This window comes from Mesoplodon mirus (genome assembly GCF_964341445.2).
Source record: "Mesoplodon mirus genome assembly, chromosome: 1".
NCBI lineage: Eukaryota > Metazoa > Chordata > Mammalia > Artiodactyla > Ziphiidae > Mesoplodon > Mesoplodon mirus.
This window is the reverse complement of record NC_138976.1, coordinates 1,706,931-1,734,515: the sequence shown is the minus strand read 5'-3', so window position 1 is coordinate 1,734,515 and position 27,585 is coordinate 1,706,931. Positions and strand designations below refer to the sequence as shown.

Here is a 27,585-nt window from a genome sequence, read left to right as displayed (position 1 = left end):
GACAGAGATCACAGGACATTGTGCTAGCCTGAGCGGCGGTGAGGCCGCCTCTGGGAGGCCCCCGCCTCCCCCGCTGGACCAGCGGCACCCCTCCTTGTCCTGGCCTCGGGTGAGGGCTGTGCCCACCTTGGAGTGGAGGAGAGGGGAAGGGCGAGCCCTTCTGTCAACGGCCAGGACGGGCGGCCAGCCCCGAGAGGTCCCCAGGGGTGGTGGAATGGAAGTGCAAACGTGGGGCAGGGACAGGTGAAGGGACCTCCGTCTGCAGCGGGGACGGTGGGGTCTGCCTCACCCACCATGCCCCGCCCCGCAGCCTCCTGACAGTTTAGGGCGTGTGGCCTCCTCCCAACTCCAGGAGGACTTGGTCCTGGCCCCTGGTGGGCTGTGGGCCTGGCGGCGGGGGGCCCTGCCAGCTCCAGCCCCACCTGGGCCTGAGACAGAGGAGGTCCACCTCTGGGCCAGGTGATTGGTCCAAAGCCCCAGCAGGAAGGAGCTTCAGCCCCTTGGGCCGGGACCACAGGGCTCGGCCCTCCCTGCGTCAGTGCCCACCCAGGGTCCCCCGACCCCGGCCCGGAGCCATCAGTGCTCTCTGGAGGGCAGCCACCTGTCTGGCCTGGCTGGAAGGCGCACCCGCCCCCCACCCCACCCCACCCAAGGTCTCCCCCAAGGGCCCTCCACAATGGGGGGCTGCAGTCAGCAGGATGAGCCTAAGCCCCCTGCCCTGCCCCCCAGGCTGCCCTCTGCTGGGACTCACACCAGGGCGGCTCAACTTTGCGGGTCAGGGGGGTTGAGCCACACCTGCCTGACAGGGGGACGAGACGGGGGGTGGGGGGAAGCAGCAGGCCCGCTCAAGTCTGGGGGTGGGGCGTGCCTCTGGCCAGGCCTGGGGGCTACCTGGGACTCGAGGGGAAGGCAGCCCCTGGACGTCTGGACACGAGCACTTCGGACAGCCTGCGCCCCTCCCCGCAAACAGCAATTAAACTTCACAGTGAGCTTTCCAGCCTCAAACCAACACTTCCACGCCCCCGCCACCCCACATGCCATGCATTCCAGAACCCGTGCACCTGCAAACCGCCCCAGCTCAGGCCTGTGCCCACCACCCACCCACCCACCCACCCACAGCCTCAGAGGCGCGCATACCGCAGGGCTCGGAGCGCATCCGGGGAAGTCCAGCACCGAGGGGCCTGGCTTCAGCCCCAGCCCGGCCCCGGCTCCCTTCCTCCGGAACACACCCTGGCTGCACTTCGACAGGAGGTGAGTGGGACCTGGTCAGGGGGCAGGGGGACATGGTATCCAGGTGGACCCACCCCCAAGCTGTAGTGGGTTGGGGCAGGGACCCCAATCCTCCCAACTTTTTTTGCTCTTTTGGGTCTGAAAGTTTCCAAACCATACATGAAATAGATCTGAATTAAGACGAAAACAAACAAACATAAAACCCAACGTGGCTGCGGACTGCGTGGGCTGCCCCGGGGCAGAGGCCCCACCTCACAGGATGGTGGGCAGGTGGCCAGGCGGGTGGCCAGGCTGGAGCCAGCAGGTGCTGGGGCCGGCGGCCCAGGCCCTGGGTCCCAGGTGGACCAAGGGTCCATGGAGCCGCAGGGGTCGGGCAGACCCCACGGGCGCGGGGCAGGAGAGCAGACGCAGCCACGATCGCTTCCACTGCCCACAGTGACCAGCACGGCCCATCACTGTGTCGTCACCACCGCCCCCGCGTACGCTCACACACGCTCCGCACACACACCCACACCCCACACGCACGGCGGACCCGGCGGGCCTGAGCCCCGAGTCTCAGGAAGAAGGGAGAACAAGGAGTTTGGCCCCTGGGGGCCCAGCCCTGGCCCGTGGTCCCGGAGGAGTGGGGGGGTTCCCATGGGAAAGGAACGAGGGTCCCAAGACACGTGCTCCTGCCCTACAGGCCCCTGGCTTCGCCCCAGGCAGAGGGAGCTGTGGGGGCAGGAGGCCGGGCACCAGGGTCTGGCGGCCTCTCGCCCCCTCCCCGCACAGGGGGAGGGAAAGCTGCAACGTGGAGACTAACCTCTCGAATATCAAAACGGAGCCCCGGGACCTTCCTCGCAACTAGGTCGCCAGGGGCCTAATCGTTTACAGTATAACGAATGCATTTGTTTCCTTCATGAATTTTAAATACAAGCAGAATAAAAATCACATTTTTTTCAGGCGACAGTAGCAGTTCAGTAGGTAAGTGGCTTGATCACATTTGTCGGTATTAGTAACGCATGCAAGCAGCTTCAGTACCCGCCTTGGCGCCCGGTCCGGCCTCGGGCCCCTACAAGGGCCCTGCGTACGGGCCCTCCGGTCTCCTCCCTGCGGCCGGCGTCGCGGGCCGGCTGCTGCTGGCGCTGCCCTGCTCGAAGGGCTGCGGGGGGCTCTGGCCCTCGGCAGGCAGCGGCTCGGGCGCGGCCACCTCCTGGACGCCCGAGCCGGCCCCGTCGGCCTCCGAGCCGGCCTCGAAGGTGGGGTTGGTGGAGGCGGCCAGGTCGACGTTCACGGCGTCAGTTCTCAGGGCCACGATGGTGGCGGCATCGCCCCGCCGCTCGGCGTAGATGCGCTGCTCAAACACCTGCGCGGTGGCGGGCGGGAACTCGGGGTCCAGGGGTGCGCTGGCGGCCGAGGAGCCCATGACCGTGCGGTACATCTCCACGCCCTCGGGCAGCATGGACTTGATCTTGGGCAGCCAGCGCTTGCGGACGCGGCGGGCATTGGTGCACATGTCCGCGGCGATCACATTCATCTCGCTCTCCTTGAAGCTGGGGGCGAAGTTCTGACAGTACACTGCAAGGACAGGGCGCCGGGCGGCGGCGTGAGCAGCCACCCACCGCAGGAACCCCACGATGCCAGCCCTCCGCCTCCTGAGGGGCCGTGGGACTGAGATGCCCTGGACAAGCCAGCGGGCAGAGCGCTCTGGGCTGGAGAGGCCACCGCGGGGCCAGTGGGGCAGGCCAGGCACCTCCAGGGTCTCTTCCATCCTGCTCCTCTCTGGCAAGGGAGACCACAGGGCCACGAGGCCTCTCCTGGGTCAGCCTGAAGACCAGCGGTCACCCTTCTCACTGCTGGAGGCCCCGCCCTGCTCCTCTGGGACAGCCTGGGGGAACCTCCAGGGGAGGGGCAGTCACAGCAAACAGGACCCCAGCCTGCGGCTCTAGCAGGAGCACAGAGGGCCCAGGGGGCTCTGGCTCCTCCGGACCACTGGCTGGCAGTGCGGCCTTGGGTGGGCCCCCAGCTCTGGGCCTCATTTTCCCACCCTGTCCCACCCACCTTGCATCCTTGGTCAGACAAGCCTTTGGGAATCCCTGCCCTGGTGGAGTGGGAATCGGGGCAGGGCCTGGGCACCCACTCAGCTGTGAGGCTCGGGTCTCTCTGGGCCCGATCAAAGGGCTGGCAAGGAGTGAGGAGGGGGCCAGCTGACACCCGTCTTCAGCCCAGTCCCCGGCCCGGAGACCCCAGCCCAGCAGTGGCATCATCATCAGCAATAACGATACGCCCTCTGCCCCCTTCTCCTCTAGGAGCCTCAAGATCCAGCTCTCCGAACAGCACGGAACCCAGAGGCGGGTCCCCCAGGGTGAGCCCCCCCAACTGTGAGCCCTGCTCTGGGGCAGCACCAGCTGCACCCCCCCTCGGCATTTTCCCAGAGCCGCTGCCGGCGCCCCACCCATGCTTTGGGATGCGATTACTGGCTGCAAAGGCCCCTCTTTGCTCTAAAACAGAATTAGCCTCACAAGAGAGATTTTTTAAGCCAAAAAACTAAGACAGTGTTTCGTGCGCCGACAGCTACAGGAGGACGTGCTCCTGGCTGCACTGGCCCGTGCCGGGCACCAGTGGCTTCCTCCTCGTCTGGGGGGTGCGGGGGCGGCGGTCTGCCACCGAGATGGACCAGACTCCGCCCCCACGGGCCCAGCAGCGGGAGGCAGAAGCGGGCCGAGCAGATGGCAAAGGCTCAAAATAACCCCAAAATGTAAATAAGCGGTTTTGTTCCAAAAGGAAAATTAGATCTATTTCACATATTAAAATAGTTTCGCAGCTGAATTCATCACGCTTGGAAACCTACCAAGAATCTTAACACCTCGAGACCGGGCCCCCGCGAGCTGCTCTTTTCTCCCCTTCGACCCTGCGGCCCGGCTTGCTCCTGGGGAGAAGCCACCTTTCCCAGGCTGACATCCAAGGGCCTGGGGGCTCCTGGAGCTCCTTGAGACGCCTCCCCACCCCCGAGACCCCAGTCCTCCTCTTACATTTCACAGCGTTCAGGACGCGGCTGTCCAGCGGCTTGCGGCTCGGGTCGCTGGTGGACGAGCGGATGCCCGTGCCACAGCTGTTGGCCAGTGTGTTCCTGGCGGGAGGACAGGAAGGGGGGCAGCGTGAGGCCGCCGGCTGGAGGGGGACGCATGGGAACGGGGTCCCTGCCTGCATGCCCCACAGCCCCTTAGGGGAAGGAGCCCCCCCGCCCCAGTGGCGTGGAGCCGGTGTGGTTCTTCACTTTGGCGGGGGAGGTCCACAAGCCCTCCCCAGACCCAGGTCTGGCCGACGGCCTCGGGCTGACACCTGTGAGGTCGGGAAGGTGGGGGACCCTGGACGCATGGCCTTGTCTAGAGAAGATTCTAGAGACCGCAGGGCCCGCGGGGGACCTACCTGTCGAAGAAGGTGGCAAGGAGGCGCCGCAGCAGGACCTTGTGCTTCACCCCTGCGCAGAGGTGGCAGTTCATCAGCTGCCCGCGCGTGATGTAGACGCCAGAGCCTGCGGCCGACAGACACAAAAGGGAGGCCCTCAACCCCAGACCCAGGGCCATGGGCAGCCCAGGGGCTGCTGGGGCCAGGACGGGCGGACCACGGGTGAGGGGGTTGGTGGGGGAGGGTACGGGGCAGCCCCCCTCCAGGCCTGGCACCCTGAGGGGCTGGGGAACAACGCTCCAGGGCTTCCTCGCTGCACCGGGGCCCTGTCACCAGAAGCAGGCAGCCTTGGTCACACGCTTCAAAGGGCTGTCCCCAAACTGCCCTCCCAGCCTCGAGGGCATTGCCTGGAGCTGACCTGCATCTGGGTTTGGAAAACACTCATCTTGCCTCTCAGTTCCCCCTGAACACCAAGGAGCCGTGGGCAGTGATGGGAGCTGGAAGCATGGGGGTCGGGCTGCAGCTCCCCCCTGCCCAGCACTGACCTCTCCGGCTGCCGGGACGGAAGAGCCAGCCCAGGGCAGAGACGGGGCCAGTGAGCCCCGCAGTGCTCTCCACCCCGCAGTCTGGCCAGGCCGGGCCCCCACCAGGGCTCAGGCCAACTAAGGACAGGGACGACAGGAGCCTCGGGGAGGCCTCTGTTCACCCTGGACGCCGCCCGTGGAGAGAGGAGCTTCCGGCGTGAAGAACACCGAAGGGCAAGGGAATGCCGGCCCCGCTCGGGAGCCTGCAGGGCCTCATCTGGGCCTTTGTCTACGATCTGACTTTTTACAGGGCACGTACTGAATCTCCTCATTGGAAAACACGAACAAGGCAGTGTTCCCTTCTGGGCAGCGGGGTGGGCAGGGCAGAGATGCGAGGACCCCCTGTGAAAGCTGCCACTCCGGCTTCGGGGGGCCTTCCCCGGCTTAACGTTTTGTTCCCCACGAGCCAGGTCCCCAGAGAAGCTCACAGGCGCCGGTTAAGAAGCATGTGGCTGACTCTGGATGGAGACCATCGGGCGTCTCCGGCCACGACACACCAAGGGTCCCGCAGGGCCTCACCCCACCCAAGGTCTGCAGAGCCTCAAACCCAACAGCAGGGCAGGCCACCCTGAGCCACACGGGCCGGACAGCCCCCTCGCTGTGGGGAGATCTGTAAAGGGGGGCTTAGCAGGAGGCCTGGGGCCAGGTGGGGCCTGGCCAGGGAAGGCGGCCGGCCTGCGCCCTTCCCAACCCCAAACTGATAGACAGGCCTCCCTGGGGACCACGCCCATCCCCAGGGTCCTGAGAACCCGGCGCAGCCTGATGCTGGTGCTCCCTGAACAGAAGAGCTGGATGCTGCTTGGAACGATGCCAGCCAGCAGGGGCGGGGGGCTCGGGGCATGGCCGGGGGTGTCCCCACCCCACCCAGGTCCACCCAGACCAGCCAACACCGCCCAGCTGCCCTCCTGTCGGCTGAAAGGCGAGGCCACCTGCTGAGGCGTGGTTCCAGAAGTGGGGACGGCTCAGGCAGAAAGAACCCCATGATGTTGCCAGGGGGCGGCAGGCGGGTGCCGGTCGGAGTGGTGGCCCAGCAGCTCACAGAGGAAGAGGCAAGGCCCCATCAATTCTCAGCTTCCCGCCAGACAGCCTTAAAAGTCTACAAGGAGGGACTTCCCTGGTGGTCCAGCGGTTAGGACCCTGCACTCTCACTGCCGAGGGCCCGGGTTCAATCCCTGGTCGGGGATCTAAGATCCCACAAGCCTCACAACACAGACGAAAAAAAATCTACAAGGAGCTGTGAGGCCAAATGAATCCCAACACTGAGAAGATAAATATTTCCGACAGGCACGAGCCCTAAGGGGCTTTGGACCCCATCGTGTTGTTTGTTTTTACCGAAGAAACAAGTCCATTGCTGCCCGGGAGCTGCCGTTTGGAAGCTCTGGTCATTACCCCTCGAACGAGGCAATTGGACACTTGGGGAGCTGGCGGGGGGGACTTGTAAACAGTACGGGACTTGGTTTTATCTGCGACCTAAATTAAAACACAATCATGATTGCAGCCCCTGCCAATCAGAAGCCCGACCAGCCCAGGGGATTCAATTAAAATGCTAAATTAATTCAATTGAATAACTCCTCTTAATGACACATTCTTCTAAAAGGAAATTAGAGGAAATTTAAGATGTTCTTTTTTTTGACTGACTGGTGATGATCCATTGTTTATAGCTCGGAAGAAAAAATAAACGGCAGGGCAGCTGCATACAATAGACGCGGTGGGGGTGAGGCCTCACCTGCCACCAGCTCCAGCTTCTCGCCGGGGTCCCCCTCAGAGTAGAGCTTGGGGTGGCAGCGGTACCCGATCTGGCTGATGAGGCTGGCGGGCAGGGCCACCAGGTCGCGGCGGATGAGGACGCAGGAACGGCTCTCCAGTGGCACGGGCTCCGGCTTCTCTTGCACTGTGGACCCAGAGGCCACCCAGTCAGGGACACAGCAGATCTCCCCTCCTGCCCACCCAGGCCCGGGCCAGGCCTGCTGCATGCCTGCCCTCCCCGCCACCAGGCGCTGCCCCTGCCGGGAGGACCCGAGTGAACCGGAGAGCAGAGAAGGCAGGCGAGGGACTCCCAGCCGGCCTGGGAACAAGTCGCTGGGGGCCTGGGAGGCTCCCAGGGTGGGGGTGTCCAGCAGGCTGAGGCCTGCAGGGTGAGCGGGAATGAGGGCTCAGGGCTGGGGGTGGGGGCAGGGAGGGAACGGCCCTCGAAGGGGACCGGGCGGAGGGAGGGCACGCGGGGGAGGAGAACAGACCTGCCCGGTCAACCACTCCCCAGCCTGTCTCCTCACAGCAGCCCCGTTCTACAGGTGGGGGGGAAGCAGCCCCCCTGCGCATGGGCACCCCGCCCCCAGAGGCTGCACCATGCATTCCTGGCCAAGAGCAGCTCCATCAATATTCGCCAACAGTAAAGCCAGGCGGTGGCACAGCCGGGCAGTGCCGACACTGTCTCCACACTGGCTCCAGGCCTCCGGGCCGTCTGGGGATGTTCCTGACAAACCACTACTGGGGGTCATCCAGGGACCCCCAGGCGCGCCAGCACCTGCAGCTATGATGGGGCGGCGGGGGTGGGCAGTGGGGGAGGCACCCTCTGACGTCCCTGGGTCACACCCTGAGCCCAAGCACCACGCACAGGACACCAAGCAAAGGATGGCCTCGGCCCCGTCCCCCCCGCCCGGCCTCCTAACCACCCACCTACCCACAGGCCCTCTGGAGGGGCTCAAGGCTGGGCTGGGGGTTCCCTCTCAGGCTCATGGCGGGGGGCTAGTCTATCGGGCACTTGCTGGGCACCCAGCACACCCAGGTGCCTCCCCAGGTGCTGGGAGGCTGAGGGCCTGCCCCCTGCTCACAGGGAGTGCCCAGCCCAGAGGGTTCAGCAGGTGGCCAGGCCGGGTGAGGGCAGCGGCCACGTGGAGGCCCCCATGGTGGGCAGGACCCCACCTCACCAGGCTCGGCGCCCCAAGACCCTACAAGCAGGCCCCACTTCCTGTCCCGCGCCTGCCCCTCCGCCCCCTCCTCATTTTCCTGCCCGGCGCCAGCGGCCCGGGCAGCATCACATGCCCGGCTCCCACTGCAGGGTCAGCTGGAGGCCTGTACCTGGCCGGGCGCTACCGCAGGCCGGCCTCCCGTTCAGGCTCACACACGGCCATCCGTCCAACACTCCTCACCCTGCGGCCCGCACTCAAGCCATCCCGGCCAGACACAGGGCAGGGGCACGGCCTCCCTCCTCTGTGTCCCCAGCACGTGGCGACCCTGGGTCACTCCTGGGAGGGCCACCTGCTTGCCGGCAGCTGTCGTCTTGAGAAATCACAGCTGCTCCAGGGCGGGCCCACGCCACACACCTGGCTGAGCAGCAAGGCCTGCAGGTGAAGGCCCCAGGGCCCGTCCCCCGGCGGGCATCCAGGCAGGGTCTGCAGGTTGGAAAGGCTCCGGGCTGCTCTGATGGCCACCCGGGGTTGGGTTTTCCTTGCTGAGGATGGCGGCTCTCATTAGCAGCCTCAGTGACCACTGTGGGGGAGAGCACGGCTTGTAAAACCTCCCGGGGCTCATATACCCAGAGGGCAAGGCTGGGCTGGAAGCTCTCCTCCAGCAGGCTCAGGGCAGGGGCCGAGTGGCAGAGCCTGTTGCGGAGGTCCCGAGGCCACTCCAAGATGGTCAGAGGCAGCCCCTTGGGCTGGCCAGTGTCCCATCCCCTCTGCACTGTGACACCCCTTTGGGGTCACAGGGAAATTCAGCAGAGGCACCTAAGTCTGGGGGAGGCCAGGTGGGGCTGGGAGAAGGACCTGGAAGCCCTTCAGGAGGGGGAGGTTGGCAAGAAAGGGTGCCCAAGCCCCAGACCTGGCACAGTGTGAGCATGGATTAGCCCCTAGTTATCTCTGCACCAAGCTCTTGTGGGGGAAAGGTCAGGGCTGCCCGGTCCCTGAAGGGCCAGCACCCCCCAAACCACAGGGCGAGTCCCGCGGGAGAAGGCAGGATGGTCAGTTCCAGCCCCGAGGATGGGTTGGGGACCCACCTGTTGCTCTAGCCCACCCGGCCTGGGTCTGGAATCACCCGCTCTGGAGTCAGCCCCAGTCCCCACCAGGGGACCCCCAGGCCACCCATCCTCCTGTCCCCTCGGGGCTCAGCCGTTCCTGAGGAGACACCTGCCAGCATGCACAGGATGAGGGTGGCACGCAGTGCCTTCGGCCTGGCGGCGGCCAGTTCCAGCTCAAAGAAGGGAGTTTTCCTGAATCGGCCAAGCCCTGGGCGCGGCTGCAGCCCAGCTCAGGGCCGAGGTCAGAAGGGGGGCCACTCGGGGGGGTCGGGCAGCATTGCCCACCCGGCATGTTGGGGGAACGCCGGCAGTGGGTGGGGGCAGATGGGCAGAGAGCCGCCAGAATCTTCCAAACCCGGAATTACCCAGGGGCTCAGGGAGCACAGGAAAAACAACCCGGATGATATTTTAAAACGTAATTGCCCGCCCCCCCCCCCCACCAAGCCTGCTGTGATTACACTCGCAGACACAGACTCGGAGCAGGGCGCCAACGCTGGCGCCGTGGCATTTACATAAAGAGCGCTCACCAGCAGAAATAATCCCCATCTACAACTCCTCGGCCACGATGTTTCTCCAAACAGCAGAAGTTGTCTGCGCTCCGCACAACGCCGCCCCCCCAGCCCCAGCACGGCCCCCCAAGAGCCAGAGGCTGTCGGATCCAGAAGAACCAAAAGAGCCACTTCTATTTCTGCTTTGCCATGTGCCGGATACTGCACCGGCTAAAAATACCCTCAACAGAGTGGCGGCTCATCTGGAAAGGTGCTCCGAATTGCTTCACGTGCCCCCATCCCTCCCCAGTCCCAAATTACCCACCACGGCCCGAGCTTCCAGCAGCCTCCTTCTAGGGAGGGGTGCCGAGTTACAAACAGGTTCTGGAAACCCAGGAGAGTCTGTGCACCAGGGCATAGTGACAGGGCCCCTCCAGTCTCCCTGGTGGCCTCTGGCGGGGTCACTCCAGTGCCTGACGGCAAGGGTGATGGGAGAGCCCTCGGCGGGCTGTGGGCAGGGGTGTGGCAGCCTGCAGAGACCCCTCGGATCACACCCAGGTCTCCCCGAGCACAGGGGGACCCGGCGGCCTCCTGCTGCCCCAGGACCGGGGCGGCCGCCTGCATCATCAACGGCCCCGGTTATAACCCTTTATAATGTTGGTTTCTAGGATCTTGGGCTCTAAATATTTAGGCCCCATGAAATTTGGAGAGAAGCGCGTGAAAGCAATTAGCTGTTTGTATCGGGGGGTGAGCAATCGCTCTGTGTGTAGGGAAGGTGAGTCACGGTCGTAAAGGTCCCAATGGAACGATCTGGAACAGCAGCTAATCTGGGCAAACGGGCAGCAGGGACAGAGGCAGGCAGAAGCTTCCCTCAGACCACAAGGGCCGAAGAAAACACCAGTGTGTCCACAGGGTGCATGGTGGGCCCTGCAGGGTCTCTAACTAGAGAGGAAGAGGGGTCCAGGCTGTGCTTTCAGGGTCCGGCTGCCCCCACCATGACACCTGCCTGAACCCAAACAGGGGAGACATCACACAAGGGAGGTGAGCCCGACACGGACGGACACAGCCTGCAGGACCCACTCGTGTGAGGTCCCGGAAGGAGTCAAACCCATGGAGGCAGGAAGTGGACGGTGGGGCCTAGGGCTGGGGCGGGGGGAGGGGAGCAAGTGTCGAGCAGGGAAAGTTCAGGAAGATGAGAAACTTCTGGAGGTGATGGTGGCACAACGCGCATGTGCCTGATTCTGTGCACTCAGAAGTGGTCTTAACAGTAAATCTTACATTAGCTACACTCTACCACAATAAAAAAAATTTTTTTAGAAGAATGAATGGGGGACTTCCCTGGTGGTGCAGTGGTTAAGAATCCACCTGCTAACGCAGGGAACACAGGTTCAAGCCCTGGTCCGGGAAGATCCCACATGCCGCGGAGCAACTAAGCCCGTGCGCCACAACTACTGAAGCCCGTGCGCCTAGAGCCCGTGCTCTGCAACAAGAGAAGCCACCTCAATGAGAAGCCCGCGCACCACAACAAAGAGTAGCCCCCGCTCGCCACAACTAGAGAAAGCCCACGCGCAGCAACCACAACCCAACGCAGCCAAAAAAAAAAAAAAAAAAGAATGGAAGGAGGGAAACCGGGAGGGTCACGTTGACCTCAGTTCTGAAATTCCTCAACCTCCTGAGGGTCAAGGACTGGGAATCTGAAGAAATCACTGGACCCTCTCCTTGGGCAACACACACCAAGACACCCGACCACAGGATGCTGTCATGTCCAGGAAGCCCCAAAGGGCCCCTGTTCCCATCCCCAAATCCATAGTGTGTCCTAGGGAATCACCATCAGAGACAGCATAAGCAGTCCCCGCCCCTGGGAGCCCCAGCAATGTGGGTGACCACCGGCAGGTGCCCGAGCCACCCTGGTCCAGCCGCACTGTAGCTTTGCTGAGGTTGGGTGGGGTGGACAGGGGACAAAAAAGGTGATGCCCACTCCACAAAAGTGTATGCCATTTGTTCAGATGGCAGCATAAGAAACCGAACCCCTAGTTCTTAATTATATAGAAAAATACAACTGAAAACAAAATGGAAAGAAAAATGCTGCGCCACACCACCCAACACTGGCTGCCCACAGAGCACGGTGACCAGGCCTGCCAGACACACAGTGCACGGTCCAGAGACAGACCCACACAAGTCCGCTTGGCCGATCTGTGATAAAGATGTACACACACCCAAAGAAGGAAGTGACAGTCTGCCAACAAACGGTGCCAAGTCACAGGTCACACACAGGCACAAACCCATGAGCCGAACCTCACACCTTATGCGAAGATGAACACAAGTGGGTCACAGATCTAAACGTAAAACACAAAGCTACAAAACTTTCACCAGAAAATCTGTGATCTTGGGTTCAGCTAAAAGCCTAGACATGACTCCAAAAGCACAATCCCTAAAAGAAATTAAATGAGAAACTAAACTTCATCAAAATGAAAAACTCTTGTCTATAAAAGACGAGAAGACAAGCCAGCTACCACCGACCAAGGAAAGATCTGCAAACCACGTGTCTCCAGGGAGGCCTCTCAGAACTCAACAGAAGGAAAACGAAAAACCCAATTTTAAAAATGGGCAAGCAGAAACTAACACACCATTGTAAAGCAATTATACTCCAATAAAGGTGCTAAAAAAAAAAAATGGGCAAGAGATCTGAACAGACACTTTGCCAGAGAACACATAGATGGCAAATGAGCAGATGAAAAGATGCTCAACATCCTGAGCCGTTAGAAAAACGGAAATTAAAGCCACGCTGAGACACCACTGCTCGTGTTAGGACGGCTCAGTGGGACCTGAGCGCAGCACATGCCGGCAAGGACACGGAGCCACTGGAATGCTCGTCCCGGTGGTGAGGACACTGGAAACCAGGAGGCACTTTGTTATAAAGTTAACCGTATGCATAGCTGAGCCAGCAATTCCACTTTTAGGTATTTACCCAGGAGAAGAAAGAAATGAGGGATGGATGCAACGAACCCCGTACAGAAATGTCCACACCCGCTCTGCACACAGATGCCCCAAACTGGAAACACCCAATGTCCTGCGTCAGGGGAAGGGACAGCCAGGAAGCCATCCACATGACAGCCACCACAGGGCCACAAGAAGGAACAAATTATTGATGCGCAACTTGGATGGATCCCAGGTTCACTGCGCCCAGCAGAGGGGCCAGTGTCCAGGGTTATCTCCTGGGCAGGTCCATGTGTCGGACATGCTCCAAAGACAGAACCATGGGGACAGAGAACAGTGGCTGTCAGGGGATGGGGTTGGGGGGTGACTGTCGGAGCAGCACGGTGGAGTCTCGGGGCCCTGGGGGGTGGTTGACGGAGCTGTTCTGGGCGGTGGACACTCAGGACACACCACCCCATGCCCAGGCGGCCGCCCAGCCCTCCCCAGTCCCCTCCCGCTCAGCTCCGGGTGGCCTCCACTCATGACAAACGCACCACGGGTGGGCGATCTAGCCCATCTCTGCAGCTGCCGGCTCAGTGCCAACCAGACTGGCAGTTTTGAAAGGGCCACACCCGTGAAGGACATCTGTGCACTGGACACACCTGTATCAGCATCCCAGGAACAGGGCAGGTGGTGGTTCCTACAGATGCACTTGGGCCCAGGTGGCTGGGGGGGTCACCACAGGCATCACTCTGTATTTTACGTAACTGTGATACACCACCGACTGTAAGATGCATCCCATTTCTTGGATCTAAAACGGGGGCACGAAATGCATCCAAGAGCCAATGCAATTTGGCATGTGGGGTAAAAAATAGCAGAAGTCTGGCAGGGAAAGCCAGTCAGAAAGAAAAATAAAGGTGGCAACAGAAACACAAGGCCAAGAGTCGGGAGGACCTGTGTGTAAACCCCAGCTGCCAGGACACAAAGGGACACAGCGGGTCTCCAGGCCCTGTGCTCAGGAAGTTACAGGCATAGATGCTGGGGAAGACACAGGGCCGAGAGACCAGACCCTGGACGGTGCTCCAGCAGGGCTTTGCGGCCAGTGCAAGCCTGCACGGCGGCCACCCGACCTGGTGACCGGCCCCGCGGGCCGCAGCTCGGTACACTTGCAACTCCCTCTGGGCAGCTCCCGCTCCCCTGAATGAAAGCCCGTCCCAATGAAACCTGGTGCTGCCCCTCCCCAGGCCCAGGGTTCTGGCTTTTTTTGTCTCCTGCGCCCAAATCTGGCCCTAGGAGACCCCACTGGTCCCCTACCTGGTCTCCTCACCCCCACCACAGTGATGCCACAGCTCTTCTATCGCCAGTCTGACCACGTTCCTTTTCTGTTCTCCATCCTGTCCAGTGCTGACCTTGAGAAGCTTGCAGCCTCCCTGCCCACCCGTGGATGCCAGGCCGACTGTGGATGCTTCCGGGGACCAGAGTGGGAGGCGGAGGGGCCATGCGGGAGAACGGCTTTTCACTGTATGGTCGTTCTACGTTCTTTAAGATAACGAGCACACGTTAGCTACACAAAAATAAATGCACTGAACTTGTCAAATACCCCGGAGACGCCCACTGTGAGTAGGAGGCAGTAGCCAACAGTGGACCGAGCCCCTCGGCAAGAACAACTCTAAAAGCTGCAGTAAAAAGAGTTGCCCGGGGCTTCCCTGGTGGCGCAGTGGTTGGGAGTCTGCCTGCCGATGCAGGGGACGCGGGTTCGTGCCCCGGTCCGGGAAGATCCCACATGCCGCAGAGCAGCCTGTGCACCACAACTACTGAGCCTGCGCTCTAGAGCCCGTGAGCCACAACTACTGAGCCCATGTGCCACAACTACTGAGCCTGCGCTCTAGAGCCTGTGCACCACAACTACTGAAGCCCGCATGCCACAACTACTGAAGCCCGCATGCCACAACTACTGAGCCCGCGTGCCACAACTACTGAGCCTGCGCTCTAGAGCCTGTGAGCCACAACTATTGAGCCTGCACTCTAGAGCCCGTGAGCCACAACTACTGAGCCTGCGCTCTAGAGCCTGTGCACCACAACTACTGAAGCCCGCATGCCACAACTACTGAGCCCGCGTGCCACAACTACTGAGCCTGCGCTCTAGAGCCCGTGAGCCACAACTATTGAGCCTGCACTCTAGAGCCCGTGAGCCACAACTACTGAGCCTGCGCTCTAGAGCCTGTGCACCACAACTACTGAGCCTGCACTCTAGAGCCCGTGAGCCACAACTACTGAGCCTGCACTCTAGAGCCCGTGAGCCACAACTACTGAGCCTGCGCTCTAGAGCCTGTGAGCCACAACTACTGAGCCCGCGTGCCACAACTACTGAGCCTGCGCTCTAGAGCCCGTGAGCCACAACTACTGAGCCTGCGCTCTAGAGCCCGTGAGCCACAACTACTGAGCCCGCGTGCCACAACTACTGAGCCTGCGCTCTAGAGCCCGTGAGCCACAACTACTGAGCCTGCGCTCTAGAGCCCGTGAGCCACAACTACTGAGCCCATGTGCCACAGAAGCCCGTGCGCCTAGAGCCCGTGCTCTGCAACAAGGGAAGCCACCGCAATGAGAAGCCCACGAACTGCAACAAAGAGTAGCCCCCGCTCGCCGCAACTAGGGAAAGCCCGCGTGCAGCAACAAAGACCCAACACAGCCAAAAATAAAATAAATAAATTAAAGAAAGAATGTGGTGTCCCATGTATGGGCTGGACAAACACTGAGATTTGGGGCCTGCCGAGGAGGCGGTGCTCTGGGGAACACCCAGGCTTTCAGCCAAGACCTGGGAACAGCCAGGGCCCAGGAGGAGGGCAACCAGGAGCGCCCTGCCTGACTTACTCCAGGAGGTCACATCACTGCTTGATAAATCCGACGGCCGTTCAGGCAGACCTCTAACAGGTCCCAGACCCTCTTTGGAGCAGCTCTGCTTAGAGCTTCCAAAATGTCTTCACACACTGTGAAGCATTCAATAAAAAATTACCAGCAATACAAGAAAGCAGAGCCAAATGATTAAAAAAACAACCCAGAATTTACAAAGAGACATTAGATCAGACCCACGGGCGATCAGTAACAGGTTAAACAGGCAGACACTGCCTTTCAAATAACTACTCTTAATTTGTGCAAGAAATGTACAAGATGGAGAATTTCACCAGAAAACTAGAATCAATAAAAACCATCAAAGCCTAGAAATATGATTGGTTGAAAAGGAAATTAAACAGAGCAGATGAGAAGATTAGTGAACTGGAAAATAATTCAATCCCAAACTTCCAGGTTAAAGCAGCAGAAGAAAAAAGAAATAGAAAAGTCATAAAACAGAATAAAAGTCACCTGGAATTCCCAGGACGCGGTGAATGCACATCACGTGTGTCACGGGAGCCCGGGAAGGAGGGCGGGTGCGTGTGGGAAGCTATCATGACCCAGAACTCCAAACTGATTAAAGACATGAAGTCACATGAAGAAAGTGATCCCAGATAAGAGGGCGAGAGGGTAGGGAATTCCCTGGTGGTCTCCAATGGTTAGGACTCAGCGCTTTCAGTGCTAAGGGCGCAGGTTCAATCCCTGGTTGGGGAACTAAGATCCTGTAAGCTTCGTGGTGCGGCCCCTCCAAAAAAAGAGGCCGAGGGTAAAGCAGGAATATGTGGAAAAAATAAATGTGCAGCTAAGTACAAACACAACTATTTAAAATGACAACAACAAAAGGGCTGGTGCAGCTCAAAACATGCCAACAACCCCAAGCAGCGTGACAGGGGCACAAAGAGGCTGAAGTGATGGAGGCCTTTGTGAGGCTCCTTGAAGGAAGGCTATGAGTCAGGATGAATGCTGAAACCTCCAACCCTTAAGAGACCAGTGGACAAACTTACAACAGGCATGGAAAGGCAAATAAACAGAGTAAAATGCTTGATTAACCTGAAAGAAGGGGAAAAAAATGGAGAAACAACAGAAGATCAGAGGGGACAAAGGGAAAATAGTTAAGATGGTAGATGAAACCCAAAGATACCAGTAATTACATGAAATGTAAGTGGACTAAACACTCCAATGAAAAACTGTTAAGTCTGGATTAAAAAACCAAAACCCCGGGGCTTCCCTGTTGACGCAGTGGTTGAGGGTCCGCCTGCCGATGCAGGGGACGCGGGTTCGTGCCCCGGTCCGGGAAGATCCCACGTGCCGCGGAGCGGCTGGGCCCGTGAGCCATGGCCGCTGAGGCTGCGCATCCGGAGCCTGTGCTCCGCAACGGGAGAGGCCACAACAGTGAGAGGCCCGCGTACCGCAAAAAAAAAAAAAAAAAAAAAAAAAAAAAAACCCAAGAGACAATCTTAAACAAAAGAAAGTTTGAAAGCGAAAGATGGTGGAAAAGGTGCATCAGGTGAACACCGAAGAGAAGGGTGCCAGGGCAGCTCTGCTGATGTAAGACCACGCAGACTTTAAAGCAAGAAACTTTCCTGGTGCTACAGGATATTTCACAATGATAAGAGGACCAGTTCATCAGGAAGATGAAACAAGGCTGCAATTGACAGGCACCCAGATCAAAACTTCATCATAACAGGCAGAACTAAAAGGAGAGATGGCAAACCTATAAGCCTATCTGGAGATCTGAACACCCCACCTCTTGAGCCAACATAAGAAGATAAAAGCAAATCTGAAAGAGTGTGCAAGATTTGATTTAGTTATTGGTGCAACATAGTTTCTGTCTAGTGCATATGGAACATTTGCTGGGGCACAGTCTCAAAAGATGTCAGAGCAATGAAGTGGTCTGAATATATTCTGTGACCACAGGAAATTTAATTCAGAAATTACAACAAATAGATGACCGGAAAATCCAAAACATGTTTGAAAATTTAAGCAACACACCACTACATAACCCAAGGGTCAAGAAAAGAAAAATCACGAAAGCACTGGGAAATATTTTTGATTGAATGATAATGGAAATACAACATGTCAAAATGTGTTGGTTAGAATTAAGCCGTGCTGACCAGGAAATGGACAGCCCTAAAGGGCATATATTTTAAAAGGCTGAGAAGTCAATCGATCAAAAAACTAGGAAAAGGGCTTCCCTGGTGGCGCAGTGGTTGAGAGTCCGCCTGCCGATGCAGGGGACACGGGTTCGTGCCCCGGTCTGGGAAGATCCCACATGCCGCGGAGCGGCTTGGCCCGTGAGCCATGGCCGCTGAGCCTGCGTGTCTGGAGCCTGTGCTCCACAACGGGAGAGGCCACAACAGTGAGAGGCCCACATACCGAAAAAAAAAAAAAAAATATATATATATATATGTAAGTACAGTTGACCCTTAGACAATGTGAGGGTTGGTGCGCCGACCCCCCGAGCAGTCGAAAAGCTGCATATAACTTGTCTCCCCTCCAAACTTAACTACTAAGTGCTTACTGTTGACCAGAGCCTTACATATGCAGTCACTTCACACACATTTTGTATGTTATGTGTATTTGTACTGTATTCTTAGTCAGCTAGAGAAAAGAAAATGTTGTGAAGAAAATCATAAGGCAGAGAAAATACATTTACAGTACTAGACTGTATTCACCGAATATCGTAAGTTTACATCGTCTGTTTACAAGATGAATCATCTGTCTCTCAGTACCTGCATCAATACTGTCTTATGTGATACGGAACGCTGTACGTATTATACATGTTACCAGCACTAGACATCAAAACGGAAGTGTGAAAAAGAAATGCATATTTGTTTACAGGTACTGTATTTATTGCAAAAAATCCGTGTATAAGTGGACCCATGCAGTTCCAAGGTCAACTGTATACATAAGAGAGAAAAATCCAAAAGTTGGTTCTTTGAAAAGACTAATATGTTGGAAAATCTCTAGCAAGACTGAATGAAGGATAATGAGGCAAAAAGACACAAATTAACAATATTAATTGTTAATATTATATTAACATGACACAGCAGATTCTACAGAACAGGGGTTGGCAAACTTTTACTGTAAAGGGCCAGAGGGTCAATCTTTTAGGCTGGGTTCTGTTGAATGTCCTTCGTTTTTGCTTTTTTTCCTTTTACACATCTCTTTAAAAATATAAACAGCACCCTTAAGTTTGTGGGCTGTACCAAAACAGGCCATGGGGCAGATCTGCCCCATGTCACGGTTTGCCGCTTTCTTCAATAAACATTAGGAAGATTTTAAGAGGATATAAGTAGCAGATTCACGCCAATAAATCTAAAAATTAGATGAAACCTATAAGCTTGAAGAGAAACACAACTTACCAACACTGACACAAGAAGAAAAAGAAATTTGAACTTGGACCTAATAAAGACATGAATCTAATAAATACTGTCCTGCAAAACACTCCAGGCCTAAGTGGCTTCATGTGGGCATTACTTCAAATATTTAAGAAATGGACTAATGTTATACAAACTCTTCCAGGTCATTTTTAAAAGTGGGGGGAAGGGTGATAATTCTCGAATCATTTTATGAGGCCAGATAACCTTGCTGGTGAAAAAGGGAGAGATTACCTTAAAGGAAAATTAGAAGGCACCCTCTCTCGTCCACATAGTGGCAAAAATCCTAGAGAAAATATGAGGCAATATGAAAAGCACGGGCTTGTCCCACACAGCCGGTGGTCCAGGCACTGGGTCCAAACTCCCGCTCCTCTGATGTGGGTCTGGGGTACCTACACTGGCGCCCACACTGTGTGTGCCTTGTGTCAGTGGGGGGTATGCAGTTAACAGGTTTCCCTGTTTAGGCTGAAGCTCTGTGGGGGGCAGGGGGGCACCCCCAGCAGAGGCAGGGGCTCCACACTCAGGGTCTGGCCAGATGGGAGTGGCTCCCTCGATTCAGCAACTGCTGGACACCTGGCAACCCACCTGAGGCCTCCTTCTAGGAGATGAACACTGACTGGGAGTGATCACAGCTCCGGAGAGCCCCCCAAAAAGGGCAAAAAAATTAGGCAGTTGAATCCAGAGGTATGTAAAAAGGATACTACATCACAACTAGGTTGAGCTTATTCCAGAAACACAAGGTTTTTTAATATTTGAAAAAGCAACTTATAACATTAACAGAGCAGAAGAGGAAAACTATATGACCATTTCAATATTTAAAGAAAAGGCTGAGGCTTCCCTGGTGGTGCAGTGGTTGAGAATTCGCCTGCCAATGCAGGGGACACGGGTCAAGCCCTGGTCCGGGAAGATCCCACATGTCGTGGAGCGACTAAGCCCATGCGCCACAACTACTAAAGCCCGTGTGCCACAACTACTGAAGCCCGTGAGCCTAGAGCCCGTGCTCCGCAACGAGAGAAGCCACTGCAACCAGAAGCCCTCGCACTGCAACAAAGAGTAGCCCCCACTCACTGCAACTAGAGAAAGCCTGCGCACAGCAACGAAGACCCAATGCAGCCAAAAATAAACAAACAAACAAATAAATAAAAGGTCCCATTAAAAAAAAAAAGAATCCGCCACCTGCCAATGCAGGGGACACGGGTTCGAGCCCCGGTCCAGGAAGATCCCACACGTGCGAAGCAACTAAGCCCACGAGCCACAACTACTGAAGCCCGCGCACCTAGAGCCCATGCTCCGCAACAAGAGAAGCCACCACAATGAGAAGCTCACGTACCGCAACAAAGAGTAGCCCCCACTCGCCGCAACTAGGGAAAGCCGGCGTGCAGCAATGAAGACCCAACGCAGCAAAAAATAAATATAAATAAATTTTAAAAGGAAAAGAAAAAGCAAAGAGACTTATGGGACTTCCCTGATGGCACAGTGGTTAAGAATCTGCTTGGCAATGCAGGGGACACAGGTTCAAGTCCTGGTCCGGGAGGATCCCACATGCCACAGAGCGACTAAGTCCGTGCACCACAACTACTAAGCCTGTGCTCTAGAGCCCACGAGCCACAACTACTGACCCGCGTGCCACAGCTACTGAAGCCTGCATGCCTAGAGCCCATGCTCTGCAACAAGAGAAGCAACTGCAATGAGAAGCCCGCGCACCGCGACAAAGAGTAGCCCCCGCTTGCCACAACTAAAGAAACCCGCAGGCAGCAACAAAGACCCAATGCAGCCAAAAATAAATAAATAAATAAATAATTTTAAAATCCCCTTTAAAAAAAAAAAGTAAATCTTGAGCCCCATATCACACCACATTAAAAAACAAATCAATTCCAGATACACTACAGAGAGAAAATCCTTAATAAGAAAGCAGGAGAGTCTGAATCTTGACTGTTAGAGGGGAAAACAGACGTAAGGAAGAGAGGAGGCTGGGAGAAGCCTAGGACATTGAGTTAAATTTGGAGATACCAGTACAAACTCGTGATTTTTAAGTATATAAATCCCTAGCTCTGACTACTAAAAGGGTATAAAAACAGCACCCTAGTAGCAATAAGCAAATGTAGCACCCAGATCTTGGTTCCTAAATACCATTCCCCACTCAGAGGGAAAAGAGCTGACTCCAGGGCTGGGGAACAGAAAGCATACGATGAGCCTGGGATATTTTGCTGAAAAAGACAATATGAAAATGCTTAAAAAAAAGCGCAACTTTATACTAACACCAAATATACAACAACAATAAGTGAAGGAATAAAATAAATAAGCAGGGGGTCTGGAGAAGCTCTTCCCTACAAAAGACCACTAACTAATAGATGTAGGAGTTATGGAGTTCTGATCACCACTTTGCAACCATCAGAGTAGTGATCAATCCAGGCAAGAATCATCAATAAACACTAAAAGGGTTGGGTGAAAGGCTAATGACACACCTTCTCTTCTCACAGTGACTCCACCTGGCAGAGATCACCTTGACCAAATGACCTGAGGGGCCATCACCAACACTGAGCCAGACCAGGGTCGTGGCGGGAGAAGGACACAGCATTGCTCCTGTGGAATTTCAGCAGAAATGCACACCAGGCACCCAATCGTGAGACGAAACCCAGCAAACCCTAACAGAGGGACCTTCTGCAAAACAGCCAGCCCGTGCTCTTTCAGAAGGAAAGTCTCATGAAGGATAAAGGCTGAGAATCTATTCCAGAATAAGAGGACTAAAGAGAATAACCAGAAATGCAATGTGTGATTCTGAACTGAATACTGGATCAGAAAAACCCAACATGACCACAAAGGACAATATTGAGACAACTGGAGAAATTTAAGCATGGAAATTTAAGCATCGTTGATTATACAGTAGTGCTGGGTCAAAAGTGAATTTCCTGGGGACTTCCCTGGTGGTCCAGTGGGTAAGACTCCGTGCTCCCAATGCAGGGGGCCCGGGTGCGATCCCTGGTCAGGGACCTAGATCCTGCACACATACCGCAATGAAGATCCCACGTGCCGCAGCTAAAGACCCAGCACAGCCAAAGTAAAACAAACAAACAAACAAAAAACCCCTGAATTTCCTGAGTTTTGAACACTGTACTGTGTTTATGCAAGAGAATGTCCCGTTTGTAAGCAATGCTCAGTATTTTGGGGTAAAAGAGCATAATATCTGCAACTTGCCTTCAAATGGTTCCGAGAAAAAAAAAAACACCTATACATAAAAAAAAAAAAAATGGTAAAGCAAAATGTGGCAAATTCTTACCAGCTAGTGAGTCTGAGGGAAAGGTATACAGTAGTTCTTTGTGCTTATCTTGAAACATTTCTATAAATTTAAAATGATTTCAAACCAAAAAGACAACTTTAAGGTACACAGAAGAACATCACACTGATCTGGAGGTAAAGGAAGACTTCTTTAAACAAGATATAAGAATAGCTATTGATAAAGAGAAAAAAGTTAATAAACTTACTACCGCAAAATTCTATTAAGAAGATGACAGGGCTTCCCTGGTGGCGCAGTGGTTGAGAGTCTGCCTGCCAGTGCAGCGGACACGGGTTCGAGCCCTGGTCTGGGAAGATCCCACATGCCGCGGAGCGGGTAGGCCCGTGAGTCACAACTGCTGAGCCTGCACGTCTGGAGCCTGTGCTCCACGATGGGAGAGGCCGCGGCAGTGAGAGGCCCACACACTGCGATGAAGAGTAGCCCCCGCTTGCCACAACTAGAGAAGGCCCTCGCACAGAAACGAAGACCCAACACACCCAAAAATAAATAAATAAATAAATTAAAAAAAAAAAAGAAGATGACAAGTTGCAGAGTGGGAGAAGATATTTACGACACTTGTCTGACAGAAGAGGTCTATTCAGAGTACATAGAAGCTCACGAAAAGCTGTGAGAAAAGGACACACAACTCACTCTACAAAAGTGTGAGAAAGAAGATTTAAATGGGCACTTCCCAAAGGAAGACAGACACGCTGCCAAGAGTATGAAAAAGCACTCAAAATCATTACTCATTATGGAAATTCCACTTAACTCCACCATGAGAGACTCAGGACAAGACTGCTAGGGCTCAACATCCACGATGTCCAGCACCTGTTACAAAATTAATAAATACGTGAAGAACCACAAAAAGGTGATCCTAAAGAGGAGAAAAATCAGTAGGTAGAAACAGACCAAGAAATAACAAAGTGGACAGCATTAGCAGGCAAAGGCTTTAAAACCAGCTATAAAATACAATCAGAACTTTTAAAAAAATGTAAAAGCAGGAACTCAATGAGGGCAGAAATGGAACATACAAATACGAACAAAACGGAACTGCAGAAAAGATCAGCAACCATGAAGAAACAGCAATGGAAACCACTCCATCTAAAGCCTAAACAGAAAAAAAGGCTAAAAACGAATAAATAAACAGAGCCTTGGGACCTCAGGGACAAAAACATGTTTAATTGGAGTTGTGGGGGGAGGGGCACAAGATATTCGAAGGAATAATGGTATAAACGCACACGTCCAAAAAGCTCAACAAAATGTAAGCAGAAATAAAAGCTGCCTGAAAAGAAAAGACACAACTCATACAGAGAAACTCAGAGAAGAATGACTATGAGTTCCCGAGGAAAAAAAATGCATTTCAGAAGACAAGGGCTTCCCTGGTGGCGCAGTGGTTGAGAGTCCGCCTGCCAATGCAGGAGACATGGGTTCGTGCCCCGGCCCAGGAAGATCCCACATGCCGCAGAGCTGCTGGGCCCGTGAGCCATGGCCGCTGAGCCTGTGCGTCCAGAGCCTGTGCTCTGCAACGGGAGAGGCCATAACAGTGAGAGGCCCGCGTACCGCAAAAAAAAAAAAAAAATGTATATCAGAAGACAAGAGAACGTCTACTGAAAGCAGAAAGTAACAGTCAGCCTAGAATTCTACATCCAGCAAAAATACCCTTCAAGAATGAAGGTGACAACTGTACAATGAAAACTGACTAATTTTATTATACATAAATTATACTTCAATAAGGCAGATTTTTTAAAAGGTGATATAAAGACCTCTTTGTAATTTTTCAGAATTCACTACTAGTCCATCACTAGCTTGAAGGAAATTCTCTAAGCAGAAGAAAAATAACACCAGATAGAAACTCTAATCTATACGAGGTACGAAGAACTGGACAAGGTAAATATGTGGGTAAACATAATAGGCTTTTTTTCATATTTTAAATTTCTTTAAAAAAATTAGACATCCACATGGAAAAAAAAATCAGAACCTCGATCCATGTCTCACACCTTATACAAAAATTAACTCAAAATGGGCCACAGACTAAATGTAAAACCCAAAGCCATAAAACATCTAGAAGAACACATAGGTGAAACAATTCTTATAATCTTGTTCGGTAAAGAATCACATACAACAGCAAAAGCATCATCTGTAAGAGAAATTACGGACCATTTAAGCTTCGTCAGGGGACGTCCCTGCAGTCCAGTGGTTAAGAATCCGCCTCCCAACGCAGGGGACGTGGGTTCGATCTCCGGTCAGGGAACTAAGATCCCACATGCCGTGTGGCAACAAAGCCCGCGGACCACAACTACTGAGCCCGCACGCTGCAACTAGAGAGAAGCCTGCTTGCTGCAAAGAAGAGCCCATGTGCCACAACTAAGACCCGACGCAGCCAAAAATAAGACTTAAAAATTTTAAAAATAAACTTCAACAAAATGTTAAAATGTCTATGAAAGACACTAGTAAGAGAAAGAAAAGACAAACTGCAGTCTAGTAGAAAATGTTTACGAGTCACATACCCAACACAGGACTCTCACACCTAGAATGTATAAGGAGTACACCATATCAACAATACTCAATATTCAAACCACCCAATAAAAAGAGGGCAAAAGACTTGAAGAGACAACTTGACCAGAGCAGGTATACAGATGGCAAATAAATACACAAAGGGTGTTCCACATCATTAGACATTAGAGAAATACAAATTAACACTGCACTGTGACACCACTATAGACCATGAGAATGGCTTTTAAAAAAAAGACAAAACCAAGTGCTGACAAGATCATGAAATGACAGGAACTCTCCTGCTTTGCTGGTGGTGATATAAAGTGACAGAACTATTTTAGACAAGAGTTTGGGCAATTTCTTATAAAGTTAAATATGCACTTACCATATGACCCACTATCTCATTCCTAGGCCAATTTACCAAATAGAACTGACAATTCAAGTGTGCACAAAAACCTAGATGCCCCGTTTGTAGCAGCTCAATCCATTACCACTAAAAACTAGAAATAAACCAAAGGTGCTTCGACTGGCAACTAGATAAACCCATCATGGGAATACTATTCAGCAGTCAAAAAAAAAGAAAAGAACCACGAACTCACACAACACGAATGAACCTCAAATGCATTGAATCAAAAGGCCACACACTGTGTGATTCCACTGATGAGACAGAAAACAGACCAGTGGTCGCAGGAGTTGGGAGAGAGGAAGAAAAGACTACAAGGGGGCCGCAGGGGATGATAAAATGTGGGAGGTGACTGCTCTGTATCTTGATAATGGAGGTGATCACATGACTATATACGCTTGTTTAAACTCAGAGAACAATTTGCCCCAAAGAGTAAATTCTACTCTATTTAAATTTTAAAAGTGACTAAAAGTGGAAAAAAGACAACTGTCTGTTTCAAGTAAAAACAATAACATCATCATAAGGCTTATAGCCTATGAAGAAGTAAAATACATGACAACAATTTCATTAAGGACCGGAGTAGGGAAATGAAAACACACTGTTTTGAAAGTCTGAGTTCCAGAGGAGGGGGTGATATACCTGAGAAGGTTGATGGGATAAGTCAAAGATTCATGAGTCAGCTCCAGACAACCGAAGCATGGAGGGAGTGTGGGGGGGATGTCTAACCACTAGGTCAACAGCAGAGCTAAAGAGAAACTCTGGAAAAATTCAATCAGAAAGTGGTGGAAAAGAGGAAAAAAAGAAAACATGACTAATAAAAAACTAATAGTGAGATGACAGACCTGAACCTAACCCCCTTGAAAATTACACTAAATGTAAACGGTCAAAAGATTCCCAATAAAAGATGGTCAGACTGGATAAAAAAGCAGATCTCAATCATGTGCTACCTGTAAGAATTGAGCTTTAAGACACAGGTAGGTTAACAGTAAAAGGATGAAAACAGCCAACACCAGGTAAATAGTAAACATTAGAGAGCTGGCACGGCTATATTAATACCTGCATAGATCAGAAATGGATAAACTCCTTGAAAGACACAAATTACCATGGCTCGAGCAAGATGTGAGAGATATCTGAACAGTTCTACATCTAAACTAACAGAATGTATAACTGAAAACCTTCCCACGAGGAACAAAAACAACCACAAAACTGCAGGCCCAAGTGGCTTCACTGGTGAATGAATTCTATCAAATGCTTCAGAAAGAAGTAACATCAAACTTATACAAACTCACTCAGAAAATTAAGGAGAAGAGACATAAGGTTAGCATATCCTCCTACAAAACCAGGCAAAGATACTACAGGCAAACTATGGATAATTAACCTTCATGAACGTAGATGCAAAATTCCTTAAGAAAACATTAGCAAATTGAATCCAGCAATATATAAAACAACAAAACATAATGACCAAGTGGGACTTATCCCAGGAGTTCAAGGGTGGTTCAACATTTAAAAATTAACTGATGCAATACACCACATCAGTAAAATTCAGGAGAAACCCCACATAATAATTTCAGTAGATGAACAGAAAAGCAGTCCCACGTGTACGTGGATGTTCACAGCAGCACGATAACGGCCACACACGACTGCCACTGGTGGCATGTCCATGGCATGGGAGAATACCATCAACCACAAGGACCAAGGACCCACACTCAGAACCACACGGATGAATCGATCTCAAGATACAGTAAATGAAAGAAGTCAAAAATAAAAGACTCCGTTCTGTGAGATCCCACTTAAGGAAAAATGACAGTGATGGAAAGCAACGGGGGCTGCGGGGGTGGGGTGGGATGGGGAGGACGCGGGGAAACATGTGAGGGAAGTAAATTGTTGTGTATCTTGACCATGGTACTTGACTGATTACAGTGGCCAAACTCATCACCTGTACACTTGAAACTGGCATATTTTATTGTATGTAAACACTTTAATAAATAAAAAAGACAGGGAGAAAAAGGCGGGACTGCCCACCCAGCACAGGGAAGTCTCAAACTCATTCTGCTGACGAGACAGCCGGACCAGAGTGCAGACAGCCTGACTCTGTTTACGTGACGGACAAAAGTATCCAGAGGACAGAAAGCAGATCTGAGGCTGCCTGCGGCTGGGGGTGGGGATGCCAGCAAAGGGGCGCAAGGGCCCCCAGGGTGACGGACACATTCTCCATCTGACTGTGCTAATGGCACCACACCTGGATCTCAAATGGGTAATTTCACACCCGTGTCACCGAGGTATTTAAGTTACACCTCAATAAAACCGGTTTAAGAAGAAATCTCAGGATGTTTGGGGGTGCGAGGGTTAAACATGACACTGCATGGAAGCTGAAGCCAGGGAGCCAGGGGGGCCGCCCCTGGAGGCCCTCAGGGATGAGCCCCAGATGGTGCCTGGGGTGCCCGGCCAGCCCTCAGGGTAGCCTCCGGGGTATACAGTGGGACAGACACACTGGCGCAGGCACCTCCTTCGCCTGGCCTGAGCTGC

The 27,585-nt window shown here is 53.8% G+C and overlaps 1 protein-coding gene across 3 annotated transcripts in view; it reads right to left on the bottom strand.

Moving 5' to 3' along the window:
- Positions 1 to 1,115: 1,115 nt before the first annotated feature.
- NACC2 (NACC family member 2) overlaps positions 1,116 to 27,585 on the bottom strand; it is a 72,253-nt gene continuing 45,783 nt past the window's right edge. For all 3 annotated transcript variants that reach the window (XM_082619193.1, XM_082619194.1, XM_082619195.1), the window contains exons 3-6: positions 6,928 to 7,092; positions 4,639 to 4,744; positions 4,242 to 4,339; positions 1,116 to 2,787 (exon numbers count right to left, since the gene is read on the bottom strand). In XM_082619193.1, coding sequence (XP_082475319.1) covers positions 2,282 to 2,787; positions 4,242 to 4,339; positions 4,639 to 4,744; positions 6,928 to 7,092 — 875 coding nt within the window. In that variant the 3' untranslated portion in view covers positions 1,116 to 2,281. The remainder of the gene's footprint in view (positions 2,788 to 4,241; positions 4,340 to 4,638; positions 4,745 to 6,927; positions 7,093 to 27,585) is intronic.